Here is a 12,692-nt window from a genome sequence, read left to right as displayed (position 1 = left end):
GAGGTCATGATATTGCGCACATCGCTAAACAACAAACTAGACGTGCAGTGGGAGGGCCCAGCACGAATTGTTCAGAAACTGTCGGACGTTAACTACGTGGTGAGTCTGCCAGGAAAGCGGAAAGCACAGCAAGTTTACCACTGTAATCTGCTCAAACCTTATAGACAAAGGGAAGCAGTGGTGTGCATGATGGTAAACGTTCCTGAAGAGCTTCCGGTCGAGCTTCCGGGACTAGGCTCAGTGACGAACAGGGAAGACACCGGTCAAGTCATTAGTGACCTTATCAGTAAAGCACCGCTGTCGCCTGAGCAGAAAACCGAACTACACCAGCTCTTACAAGAGTTTCAAGGTCTGTTCTCTGAGAGGCCTGGTAGGACTTCTGTACTTACTCATGATATAGAACTTACCTCCCCAGAGCCAGTACGATCCAAGGCGTACCGGGTGTCACCCCGCCAGAGCGATATTATGGAGGCTGAGGTCAAGAAAATGCTACAGCTCGGTGTTATTGAGGCAGGTGAGAGTGATTATACCTCCCCTTTGATTTTAGTTGAGGTACCGGGCAAGGAACCTCGTCCTTGCGTCGACTACCGCAGGCTTAATTCCATCACTAAGGATCAAATTTATCCGATCCCTAACATCGAGGAGCGCCTTGAGAAAGTTAGTAGCGCTCAGTTTATTTCTACCCTAGATCTTGTCAGGGGTTATTGGCAGGTTCCACTTACAGAAGAGGGTAGTAGGTATGCGGCGTTCATTTCACCAATGGGAACATTCCGTCCTAAAGTGTTGAGTTTTGGTTTGAAGAACGCGCCATACTGTTTTTCAAGCCTCATGGATAAAGTGTTGCGGGGACAGCAAGAATTCGCTTTACCGTATCTAGACGACGTAGCGATATTCTCCGCATCCTGGTCTGAGCATATGGCACACTTGCGGGCAGTGCTAACCCGCCTGCGCGAAGCGGGCTTGACAGTAAAGGCTCCTAAGTGCCAGTTAGCACAGGCCGAGGTTGTCTACCTCGGTCACGTGATTGGTCAGGGTCGTCGCCGCCCCTCTGAAATAAAAGTGGCCGCTGTGCGAGACTTTCCGCAACCGCGCACGAAGACCGATATTCGGTCGTTCTTAGGTGTCGCCGGCTACTATCAGAGGTACATCCCCAGGTACTCTGATATCGCGGCTCCCCTGACGGATGCTCTAAGAAAAACAGAGCCCCAAACAGTCGTCTGGGACGAGACAAAGGAAAGAGCGTTTAGCGCCCTAAAGAGTGCCCTAACAAGCCAGCCGGTGCTACGATCGCCAGACTATACAAAAGGGTTCGTTGTTCGATGCGATGCTAGTGAGCGAGGCATGGGCGTTGTACTGTGCCAACGGGAAAATGGAGAAGTAGAACACCCCGTCCTGTATGCTAGTCGTAAGCTGACCAGTCGTGAGCAGGCGTATAGCACCACCGAGAAAGAGTGTGCATGTCTCGTGTGGGCCGTTCAGAAATTGTCATGCTATCTAGCCGGCTCGAGGTTTATCATTGAGACGGATCACTGCCCTCTCCAATGGCTGCAGACCATCTCTCCCAAAAATGGCCGCCTCCTGCGCTGGAGCCTGGCTTTGCAACAATATTCCTTTGAGGTGCGTTACAAAAAGGGGAGTCTCAACGGTAACGCCGATGGCTTAAGTCGAAGCCCCTAACGTAGGAATCAGCCTCAAAATTGTTTGTTACTGATGTTTTTCTTCCTGAGGCAGGATTTTTTTTAACATATTGCTTTTGTTTAGTGTTTCAAAGTGATGATATGCTTTCTAGTGCAATTTTCCAATTTGTGGACGCGTTCTGAGTGATGCTAGACTACTGTAAGGAACTAGGCAGTGGTATAAAAGGGGAAAGAGCCTGGCGGGGCTTAGTGAGGGTTGTGCCGTGCTTGCTGACTGAGCGCTTGAGTTTCAGCGTAGTTCTAACGCTTGCCGGGAACGAGAACAAGAATGTGAACTCTCCCGAAGTCACTTTGCAGTGTCCTGTGCGAACCTGAACGAGAGAACGAGGCCTTCTCTGTGCGCTGCGCTCAAGAAACGTCGAGGGACGCCCGACTTCGGTTATGAGCATCATCGAGCGACATCCCTCCGGACAGCGGATGCAGTCCCCTGTCCATCGGGATCTCCTTCCCCCGGCGGGGCGGTCTGTTACGTTTCGCCTACGACGCGTGGTTTAGCCGGCGCGACTGCAACAAAGCGGCAGACATTTTGGCCCGTTCGGCGTCGCCGCTACGCTCCCCGCCAAGCGCGTCCAGGCATGTTCCGATGCCACGTGTCTTCATGTGTGTGTGTGAGTGTATGTGCCATTGTGCCCGTCCAGAGGCGCTACGAGAGTAGAAGTTACCTTCTCCTCCCAGTCTTTGTGCCCGACCAGCGGCGCTACGACAGTATGCGTCACCTTATCCCATTGTACAATCACGTGCTCGTCTATTGAGGGGTTCCTTCTTGCCCTCAACTGCGAGAGTATAAAAACAGCTGCCCCCGGACGCCAAGAGGAGGGCTCCGATTTCTTCTGTTGAGTAAAGTGCTCTCCCGTCTCTCTACTTCGGTCAACCTGACCGCCAACTCTTTGCGATGTTAAAATAAACAAGTTGTTTTGTTGTTACCAGTCGACTCATGCTTTGCCGGGACCTTCGGATGCTTCCAGTTGTACCTCAGGCCGCCAGGCCAACGCTACCCTTGGGGCTTGCGACCCAGGTGCAACAACGGGCGTCAGCGCCGAGTTCCCAACAGGTCGTACCATCGGTGCGACCACAACAACCGTTGCCATCGGTGGGATTCAAATAATGCGCTTAGCTGCCAGTGATATAGAAACACATGGCGGGCATGCTGCGGAAACTGCTGCATTTGTCTTCACTGCTCTAATACAGCACGTATCTTAGCTGCATTACAAGCGTCGGCGTATGAATAGGGTGCACTTCTAACGTACCAGTGTAAACGTGGCCACTATCATTGCCGCTTGCAATTTGTTTCGTGCCCACGAGTGCAGACGAGAAGAGTCGAAAGGCGCCCTTTATGTTGTTGTTGACCAAAACCATTATGAAGCCTACAAACAATAAAGCCGAGGCAAGTTTGGTTGTAGCTTTTCTTTTTTTTTTGTGGAAGTGTGGAAAGTGATGAAAGGAATGAAATGGGGCATCTGCTTAAGAATGTTGGGTGTGTGCAGACCGCTTGGTATGTCTTCAAGAGTCGTTCGCGTAGCATTCGACAGATGGTAAACGCGATCATCATTAGCTAGACTTGACACATGACATATCGCTGCGACAAGTTCAGGGTGCGATTATTACACAGCAAATAAAAAAATTCGAATTTTGACAACAAAAATCAGGGGTGCTATCATTACGCAAGTGCTATCATTATGCGAGTAAATACAGTAGAGCATGGTTTTGTAAGCTTGACCGAATACACAATAAAGAGAAATAATTTATATTTCACATTCTTTATTGCATGTAATATCCATTCACACTCAGTATTTTTATAATCCAATATACATCTTAATGTTGTCCGTGGTGCTTATTTTTGAAATGTGATTTTTTGGGATGTATAATACAATATGCATGTTAGCTTGTTGCTCATTAAGAGTAATTGATTTTTATAACTTCAATATAATTATCTGAAAAGATTAATGTTTCTTTACATGACGCACATTTCTTTTTCTACATTGTAATTGCATATCCTAATAGATGAGTAGTATTTCATATGTTGTACGTTTGCCGATGGGAGACTTACTGCTGCCGTGCGAGGGCCTTTGGGCACATTCAAGCTGTATGTCACAGCTTTTTGCCTGGCAGGCCCCCAAGAAAGTTTGTTGGAAATAAAAAGTATTTCTGAATTATGGCTTGTACTATTTTTGTTTTGAGAGTGGGGGGGAGAGAATTTGCCACAAGGCATAAATAGCAAAAGAAAGCTAAATAAAGGCTTCCAACCCTGTACGGTGCAAGAACTATATTTTGTAATGCTCCACTCCACTTTCAATTGTTATGCGTCACAACGAGAGGCCGGTCCCAGTAAAGACAGCAGTGCAGCAGCACCAAAGCCACATCTGAACCAATGACGAAGGAAGGGGGGGGGGGGGGGGGTATGAAGAAATGAGGATGGAAAATGAAGTTGATAATTATAGCATGCAGCCCCGGGACACACGGCCATGCCAAAAGCAAAGCATGTCATGCGAGCAAGCAAACTCGGTGGTTGCACACTCCCCAGAAAAACAAAGCAAGTGAGAAACTTGCAGTAATCAAGCGCTCCGACACTAAACGTGATACAATCAGTTCTTGCATGTCTCAGAAAAACAGACATACGCGTGGCAGTATCAATAGTTTGCAAGTGCCTGCCTGCAAGCAACAGAATCACATGCCCACAGGAGAACCACATGAACGAGAATCACGTGGTAAAACTTTGAGGGATAAGGAACAAGACAGAAATCAGTTCAAAAAGGATTCAGGGGTTTCACATGCAAAATCCACGATTTGATTATGAGACATGCCATAATGGGGGACTGTGCAAAAATTATGACCACCTTGGAGTTCTTTAACATGCAGGTAAATCCAAGTACACAGGTGTGTTTGCATTTCACCCCCATCGAAATGCAACTGCCTTGGCCAGGATCGAACCCGCGACCTAAAGTTCGGCAGTGCAATGCCACAGCCACTGGGCTGCCACGCCAGGTGAAATCGGTTTACACAATGCCCACGATTCTGCCCATGTAATATGTGCGACAATGCCAAATATAAAGCACAAAAGTGTGGACACGAGCATGCAGCGGCAAACTAGACGAAGCTGGAATATTTCTAGACCATCACGGTGGCAGCCCCGATACCACGAAGCAAAAAATCAGTTCTGGTGGACACTGAGGGGCAGCAGTACAATAAGAAATTATTTCCCAAGTCACGCAAGGTGGCAGCACCATGGTGTTAAACTAGGTGGTATTTCGTGCCAAAAAGGGAAGGTTTTTTTTTTTCCGAGTGTTCAGTTACCACCACACATGTAAGGGGCTTGTTTCCAAAGGGTCAATCCATTACCAGTGTTTCCCGACAGGTTCTGTGGTACAATGCTTCCATCCCAAATGCACAGCTGAGCATCTATGCCACCACGTTGTAGAGAAAAAGTTTTGCAACCATTATTTGTTGAAGTATTGTTTCAGATCTCTCTTCCAAGGTCAATTTCAAGCACCCTTCAAACATGCTAAAGAACGTAAATTTGAAAAATATTCTTGGTTTATAAAAATTACCTTTATGTACCTCTTACATTGACAATCGTTATTCGTTATTCGTACATCTGGAGTACAGGAATGGGAAACAGTTCATTATTAGTGTGGTTGAATAGCCAAGACGTGAAATGAACCACGATTTTTCCCATCTGACAGGGACAAACAACATCACAGTGAAAATAAAACTAAAGAAACGCAAAAGAAATCTCCCATTTAGGATGTAAAAGGCCCCTCACCAGGCCCCATTGCAAATTTTAGTTATACACTGGAAGTTCTAAAACGCCATGTAGGAATCGTTTTACCAAAATAATTTTTCAAACAGGTGTATTATTGGAGGAGATAGGAGAAATTGAAGGCACTGTTACCATACCGCCAGGAAGCGAGCATGACTGCCAGCAGAGACACTCTCTCTTTGCCTCAAGTAGCGTCTGCAAGCAATTGTGCGGGACATTTCCGGTGGCGCATTCCGCATTGGATTATGTGCAGAAGTACTACAATGTATCACAGTGAGTGATGTTGCCGGCACTGCAATTTACGTAAGAGCATTTGCCTGCGTTAGCTCAACTCTGTGGCTGGGAGTGAGGCTTCCTCGAAAGGGAAGTCACAGAATTCTGGGTTTGAAATTTCAGCAGCTGTCATGGTGAGCAGCACTTCAATACTTAGCGAACACAACCGTGAGCGTGGCGTGAAGTGCGCGCTAAGCTTGTCTGCGCAAAATTGCCAAACCTGGTGAGGGGCCCTTTAAATGAAGCATCCCAGAAACTGGCTATGTATGAAATCTGTCCGAAAAGTTTGTGTACCGAGTCGGCAAAAAAAAGGGAGGCCGGGTGTAGTGGCAGCACTCTTCTCTCAACGGGACCCAGTTGATCTGTAGTACGTGCCGGATTGCCGTATGACAACTTAGAAGTTTATGTGTTCACTTTTTGTGCAACTCATATTTAGTCTTTATCGAAATTGAGATCGACGAACAGACGGCACAATGAATCAATTTTTTTGTAAAATTGAGCGAGAATGGTCCAGAAATTCATCAAGCCTAGCAAGGGCCCTAGTGAAAGGGCGCCCTAAAGAAAGAACTGTGTTCAAGTGGGTCCTACATTTTCAGGAAGGTTGTGAATACATCAAGGATGACGCAAGATCAGGACACCCCTCCACCTTGTGCAAAGATGAAAACATTGATTGTGCGAGCTCTCTTGTGCTCAGTGACCGCTGAATGACTGGCGGAATGAAACAGAAGCACCTGGTTTGGTAAAATCATTAATTCAAAAGACTTTTACTGAAATTTCGTAAATGAAAAAGATTTGCACCAAAATGGTGCTGAAACTGTTCCGACAAAAGGAATGTTGCATTGACTAGAAACCTTTAAAACAACAGCGATGAATTCTTACAGTGGCTGTGCCTTCCTTTCTTCTGAAAACTGACCACAGAAATAAAGGGCGGGGAGGGGGGGGGGGGGGAGAGAAGGTAACCTGTAAATGTCTTCAGAAAATGTGCACACTGCAGTCATGGTGCCAAATGTGGTGACGTCACCCAGCTACTAGTGAATCTAAGCGAACAATGAGACGGCCCTCTAGTTTTTCAGAGGTTGCCAAGGAGACTGCTAGAGACCGTGAAGATGGGCTAACTATATTCTACCATGAAACTGCTCACAGAGACGGTACCTGTTCCACAGCAAATGTCCAGCAGGGTGCCTTGAGGCTTTGGGTGGAGCAGCTGCCGCACAGCATCACACAAGTACGTTGCCACTGGGCTATTCACCTGCAATCCAGCAAAAAGTAGTGCGAGCTAGTATTTCGATACTGTTGGGAGCAAGGTTTATCACAGGGACAGCTGCAATTTCATCATTCGAGTATGTGTGGAACATGCAAACACTCATTACATAGCCTCAATATGAACTTAAGTGACGTTTGTCACATTCAAAATAAGAAGTCAAGCTCTATTGTAAGGAGCAGATCTAGAATGCCAAGCTTAGATGGAATCCCCTGTATTCCTGCGCAAAACCATAGAATAGCAACAACAATAGTTGGGGTACCTTGTCGAAGACTTGCTTATCCTTGTGTCCACTGAGACGTTACAGAACCTAAGCTCCAACCACTTAATAAAACACACCAAGTTTCGTAAAGCATGCAACAAAGAGTGCAACACCACAGGATAGGCAGCCCAAGAATGCACAGTCAAGCCAAGGGCCATTTCAATGAGGCTTCCAGTCCCTTTGAAATTGTAATATTACAACATATCTTGAACACAGCAACTGACATTGTTCAGAAACCTCCAACTAGTTTCTTAATGTGACACTTAAAGGGACACTAAAGGCAAATATTAGATCAAGCTAGAGTGACAGATTAGAGCTCAAGAATCTCTAAGGCATCAATATTATCGCGAACAGAGCCTTAGCATAGTCAAACCCACTTATAATGACACCGGTTTTAACAATGTATCAGTCATACCGATGAAAAGCTGCTGCACCGTTAACTTTTGTATGTATTCTATGGGGAAATAACCCATTTACAATGTCCCCATGATACATTATAGGTTATAACGATGAAGTTTACCTGCTGGGTGTCCGTGCCGAAAGGTAATGGAATGTGAAATCCTTGAAAAGAAAAAATGAAATGCGAGCCACTGTACGACTGCTCGCCACTCCAACTCCCGCCACGCGCTTTTCTGCATCTGCATCACCAGTCTCACGCGCATCTCTCCTGTAACCCTTCCACCCCTCCGAACACGAATGGACACGCGCCATAGTTCTACGCCACACCACACTCCGAAACATGAATGTACTGCGCCAACTGCACTGACAACGTTGCCGGCGCTGCTCCCAGATTGCTCGCTGGGCCCTCATTCTGATAACGGATTAAGTCGCTCATGCTTGTCCTTGTTCATGGCGTCGAAGTCGTTCCTGGCCACATGGTTTCTCAGCCTCATTTGACTCGCCACTGAAATGGAAGATGGCTGATCAGCCAGCTGATCATCGACAATGCACGACGTTGCCGGTGAAAAGAAAGCGCACTGCTATATATTTGGAAACAAAGTGCTTCTAACCGATGAAGCGATCGTCATGAATGTGCTTGCATCGGATAGCGACACTGACGGGCACAGCGGCAGTGCTGATGCGTAGGGCAGGCTGCCTCAACATTGTCCCTGCGGGAGGTCCTGTAGATAACTCAGTCCATTACGGGTTTATTTTTGTGAGGGACCTTCCGCTTCACAACATGGAGCACCTGGATGCTTTGAGAAGGATTTCGGGAAGCTTCGCGTAAAGCAAGCAAGGCTGACGGGCATGCGGATTTCTCGTGCAAGCCATTGGGAAGTACGTGGCGAGATGCTTGTGGCTATCACATCTCAGCATTTCTTCTGGATAAAAGGCACTTTTTGTGCCCACCAAAGCGATGCCTCAGCAGAGTTCATATGTAACTTGCTGCCCATGCCCCCTCTTTGCAGTTGTTATAGTGGTGCCATTCTTGAATGCCAACAGCCGTGGCTCGTTAACAACACACAGTCGGAGCGCACAGGAAGCAGAGTTAAATAATTAAACGAGTCAACACAATCAGAAGGGGGATGGAAGAAGGTTGTGGGGAGGAGAACTGGCCTCCCCACCATTATAGTTTCTTCAGAACACCTATGGCAATCCCCATTAGATTTTTTTTTTTATGCAACTTGGTTATAACAATGATCGGTTACAATAATGGAATTTTCGTGGCACTTGAATATTGTTACAAGTGCATTTGACAGTAACTGAGAAATTGAAGTAAACGCAGGACACCATTAGAGACTCCTTCGAGACATTCAAGTACTTGCCCGATGACGAAGGCACTCCTCATTTAAGTTCAGTCGCTAGTACTGAACCACTCGTTGTAAAAACATCATTGTATTGCATTATAAGACTAAAGAAAATGCTACTTGTCCAGTTGTATTTCATTTATAGAAGAAAAAAAAAACTCATTGACGTTACCCTTGACAACGACACAGGCAGTCGAAAGGTTTTGTTTTTGCTCAACTCTTCACTGCCCATGCTTTTGCGTTTCAGTAGTTTCGTTATTGCGAGGTGCTATGCTGGTTTTGCTGGCTTGTGAAACTCGCACAAATGGCAAAAAGCAGGGAATGTCCAGGTGATGTCGCGAGATGCCCGAACAGTCCACACCCTTTGGCCAAAAGCAGCTGCAGCAGCTCGCTCTGTCGTGGCTCAGTTTCTCCATGGCCACGCGTTTCCATTTTGTGCGAAACACCATATGGCCGTCTGTCAGGCGCCGTTTTACTCACCAATGGCAGAAAAGGGCAGTGATGGCACAAGCAATGTCACCACTCCCCAGTTGAGTGGCGGGAGATTTGAATTACGATAGAGGTATTCAGGCATTTCAGATGCAGTTTTCTTGTAAATTAAGTCTTTTCTTGGCACGATACAAGCGTTGCAAGGTTTCTGGAATGGCATTTAAACAGTCTCCATCGACTCAGTGTTTGCCTCTCATGTCCCTTGTGGGGTCTCTCACACCCGTGCTCTTGGGACAAAGGAACGACAACACAGTAGTGCAAACAGTCACAAGGGCATTTATTGCGCCTTTCATAGATCGGTGCCTGCTAGCCGAGTATCCACAAAACATGCCGATGGGCGCACGACAAATCTAGAAGTCTGACTCACCGCGACCGGAAGCGAGCGAATATGTTCGCCCCATGCTGGATCCCAACGCCTGGTCCTTCGCGTGTGTGGTCACGCGAATCGTGGCGCATTCCAAGGCGGCCACGCGAGGCGGTCTCGCAGAAGCATGGGTCGGCGGCGCGCGGAAATGTCCGCGCCGTTCGCCGACCCGCCGGGGAAGAGCCAGCCTGTCCTCCCCTGCGCCCCCAAGTCACCCTGCCGTGAGGCGGCGTTAGCAGCGCAACACTCGCGCCATCTCTCGCACTGCGCCCCAACCACACAACCGCCGCGGGCATCACGCAGGCCACGCGCCGAAGCCGGATTACAGGAGACGCGCCATGCGGGAAAAGCATATCAGGGGACGCGCGAGAGTCGCGCATCCCCACACCCTTTAAATATGAAAGCCCAGCTACTTGTGTAGAATCGGCAGTAGGCTGCACCCAAGTGAATCAGCACCACAGTCGAAATGTCAATATACTTGAACCTTGATATAACGTAGATGGATGTAACGAATTATAGGATATGATGAGGTAAATATAGAATTTGGTCAGTCATGCTTTATTTCAATGAAGTATTTTCCTGTTATAACAAAATTGGAAATGTGGGATCTGACACAGCATGGGTTATAGCGAAGCAAACTTGTTTCCATGTGCCTCAAAACATCTATACTGGTAGCAAAAATGTCAAGTACAGCTGCTGGGAAATTTGTAAACGTCCTATTTTTCACATCTGCACGACTCCGGCGGCACCACCACCAATCTAATGTACCATATTTTTCCATGTATAATGCGCACACCCCAATTACAGCAGCCCGGAAAGAAAAAGAAAACATCCATGCGCATAATCCATGGAAATGACTGCATACAAGGCTCAAATCTTTACAAAAACACTCTCCATTTGCGGATGCACGACTCGTCGATGCACGACTCGGCCAGCGGCTGTTCCTTCATTCTTTGGCAATACTGACAGAGATGAATTCACACGCCGGATGTTATAGCGGAGGAATGAGTCAGATGATATCTGACGTGAATCGGATCAGTTCGCAGCTAGCATTCCCAAAACGGAGGATGACAGCATGGACGGAGGAGCCCTCGCATGGGCAACAGTGAATGGAGCAAACGCGACTGAGCCGAATAACCCAGCAGTGATTTGGCTCGCCACCGTATTGCAAAGCGCTTCGCGCTGACTGAGGGAGCACCACGGGAACGGGTGACATACGAGTCTGCCAGTGCCGCATGCGCAATTAGCCTTCTGCTAGGGGCCAAGTGGCGACCCTTAAAGCAGAGGAGAATGGGCGACCATGAAAGAGGGGAGAAGGGAGCTTCGACACGCAGGGTGGGAGCCTTGCCTTGAAGTGTGGCTTCACGACAGCTCGCGCGCACTGCAGAAAAGCCGCACTTCAAGGCAAAATTCGTATATAGCCCACACCCCAACGTTACTCCTAAATTTTTTAAATTTTTGGTGCGGGTTACACGTGCAAAAATGCGGTTTAGTTTAGGCACTCTGCTTAGGCCGCTAGGATGGCTGGTGACAAGCCGCCAACATGTTCGCACTTGTAGACTTTATCGGCGATGGAGCGCAAGATCAGACACAGGGGCTAGACTGACGGCCATAGTATTGGAGTACATATTCACATGTGGTCCCCTCCATGTCCAAAAAGCTGTTGGTGGTGTGCACATTATGGCCAGCTGCTTGGCTTGGCTAGACACACAATAACTTTGTTAAAAAGTCTACTCGTTTTTGGCCAATACAAGCAAGGAACATATCCAAAACCCCTACAGTAAAAATGGAGGACTTCGCGGGCAATTTCACAGGTGCCGAAAATAAATGTTGCAAGCTTGTTTTGGTTTCACTGATGTCATGGGGACGATCGTAACATTTCAAAATCACAAGCAAAGTGGTCTTAGAATTAGTGCTGACTCTGCATTTCATGTTTTTTTATTTATTCTTGAAGCACTACTATCAAAGCTACACACTTAATCGCAGCAAAGTGAGTTCACCGAACACACTTGGTGGCAAGTCCACTCCACAGGAAGCGTCGCTAAGCTTTTCCCTCTGACAGCCTGCAAACGACATTAACGGCGAAGCACACTTGCTCAAAGTGACACTAAATTTGCCCATGTGAGTCAGGCATAAGGTGTGTTGCAAAAATAAAGGAGGAGCTCACCTGAAAGAAGGACTCGGGAGAGATGCGGAAGCGCAGGTTGCCCAGTGTCTCCTCCAGGTGCGGCAGGCCATGCAGCAGCTCAAAGGGTGCCTGGGCATGCGTGCACCGGCTGTGGCGGCTGCAAGCACCACACGAGGCCTTTTGGGCACAATCCACTAAAGATCACCAAGTAAGACGACGCACAAGCAAAGTGTTTAACATGGGCAAACAAGAAACACTTTCTACAGAGTAGCTGGTCCTCGTTAGGGAAAAGACTTTTTTTGGCCCTTTGAAGCTCTAACAAAGATGCGCCTTTCAGTTAGACAAGGCCTTTCTCTGGGAGAGACAAGCTACCTTGTTGAAATGTCTCCAGACTAAGGCTTTCCTCGTTTGTCCGCTGTTAATCAATTAAGGTCAAAAATTTTTTCGTGACCCTTTTGTTTTGTATGCACAGGACAAACCCAATTTCCCGTTTAACAGTCTACGAGAGTCTAAAAGCCTATTTGGCTTTTTAAAAAGCCAGAACCTGTCATGAGCTTGTCTCAATGTCCACTAAATGTCCTCCTCTGCATGAATATATTGGCGCAAAACTGCATGAAACAGCAACAATGAGCTTTATTAAGCAAGCGCATTCTTCAACTAGGCTAATTCCTGGGTATCGGCACTTTTCCAGCTAGCCAACCGAGCTCCAGGAA

The 12,692-nt window shown here is 47.4% G+C and overlaps 1 protein-coding gene across 1 annotated transcript in view; it reads right to left on the bottom strand.

Moving 5' to 3' along the window:
* LOC142573176 (tRNA (uracil-5-)-methyltransferase homolog B-like) overlaps positions 1-12,692 on the bottom strand; it is a 126,053-nt gene that overhangs the window by 56,859 nt on the left and 56,502 nt on the right. Inside the window, exons 9-10 of the mRNA XM_075682746.1 lie at positions 12,019-12,136; positions 6,880-6,976 (exon numbers count right to left, since the gene is read on the bottom strand). Of these exons, the coding sequence (XP_075538861.1) occupies positions 6,880-6,976; positions 12,019-12,136 (215 nt within the window). The remainder of the gene's footprint in view (positions 1-6,879; positions 6,977-12,018; positions 12,137-12,692) is intronic.

Source organism: Dermacentor variabilis, chromosome 2 (assembly GCF_050947875.1).
Source record: "Dermacentor variabilis isolate Ectoservices chromosome 2, ASM5094787v1, whole genome shotgun sequence".
In the NCBI taxonomy this organism is placed as follows: domain Eukaryota; kingdom Metazoa; phylum Arthropoda; class Arachnida; order Ixodida; family Ixodidae; genus Dermacentor; species Dermacentor variabilis.
This window is presented reverse-complemented; position numbering and strand designations above follow the sequence as displayed.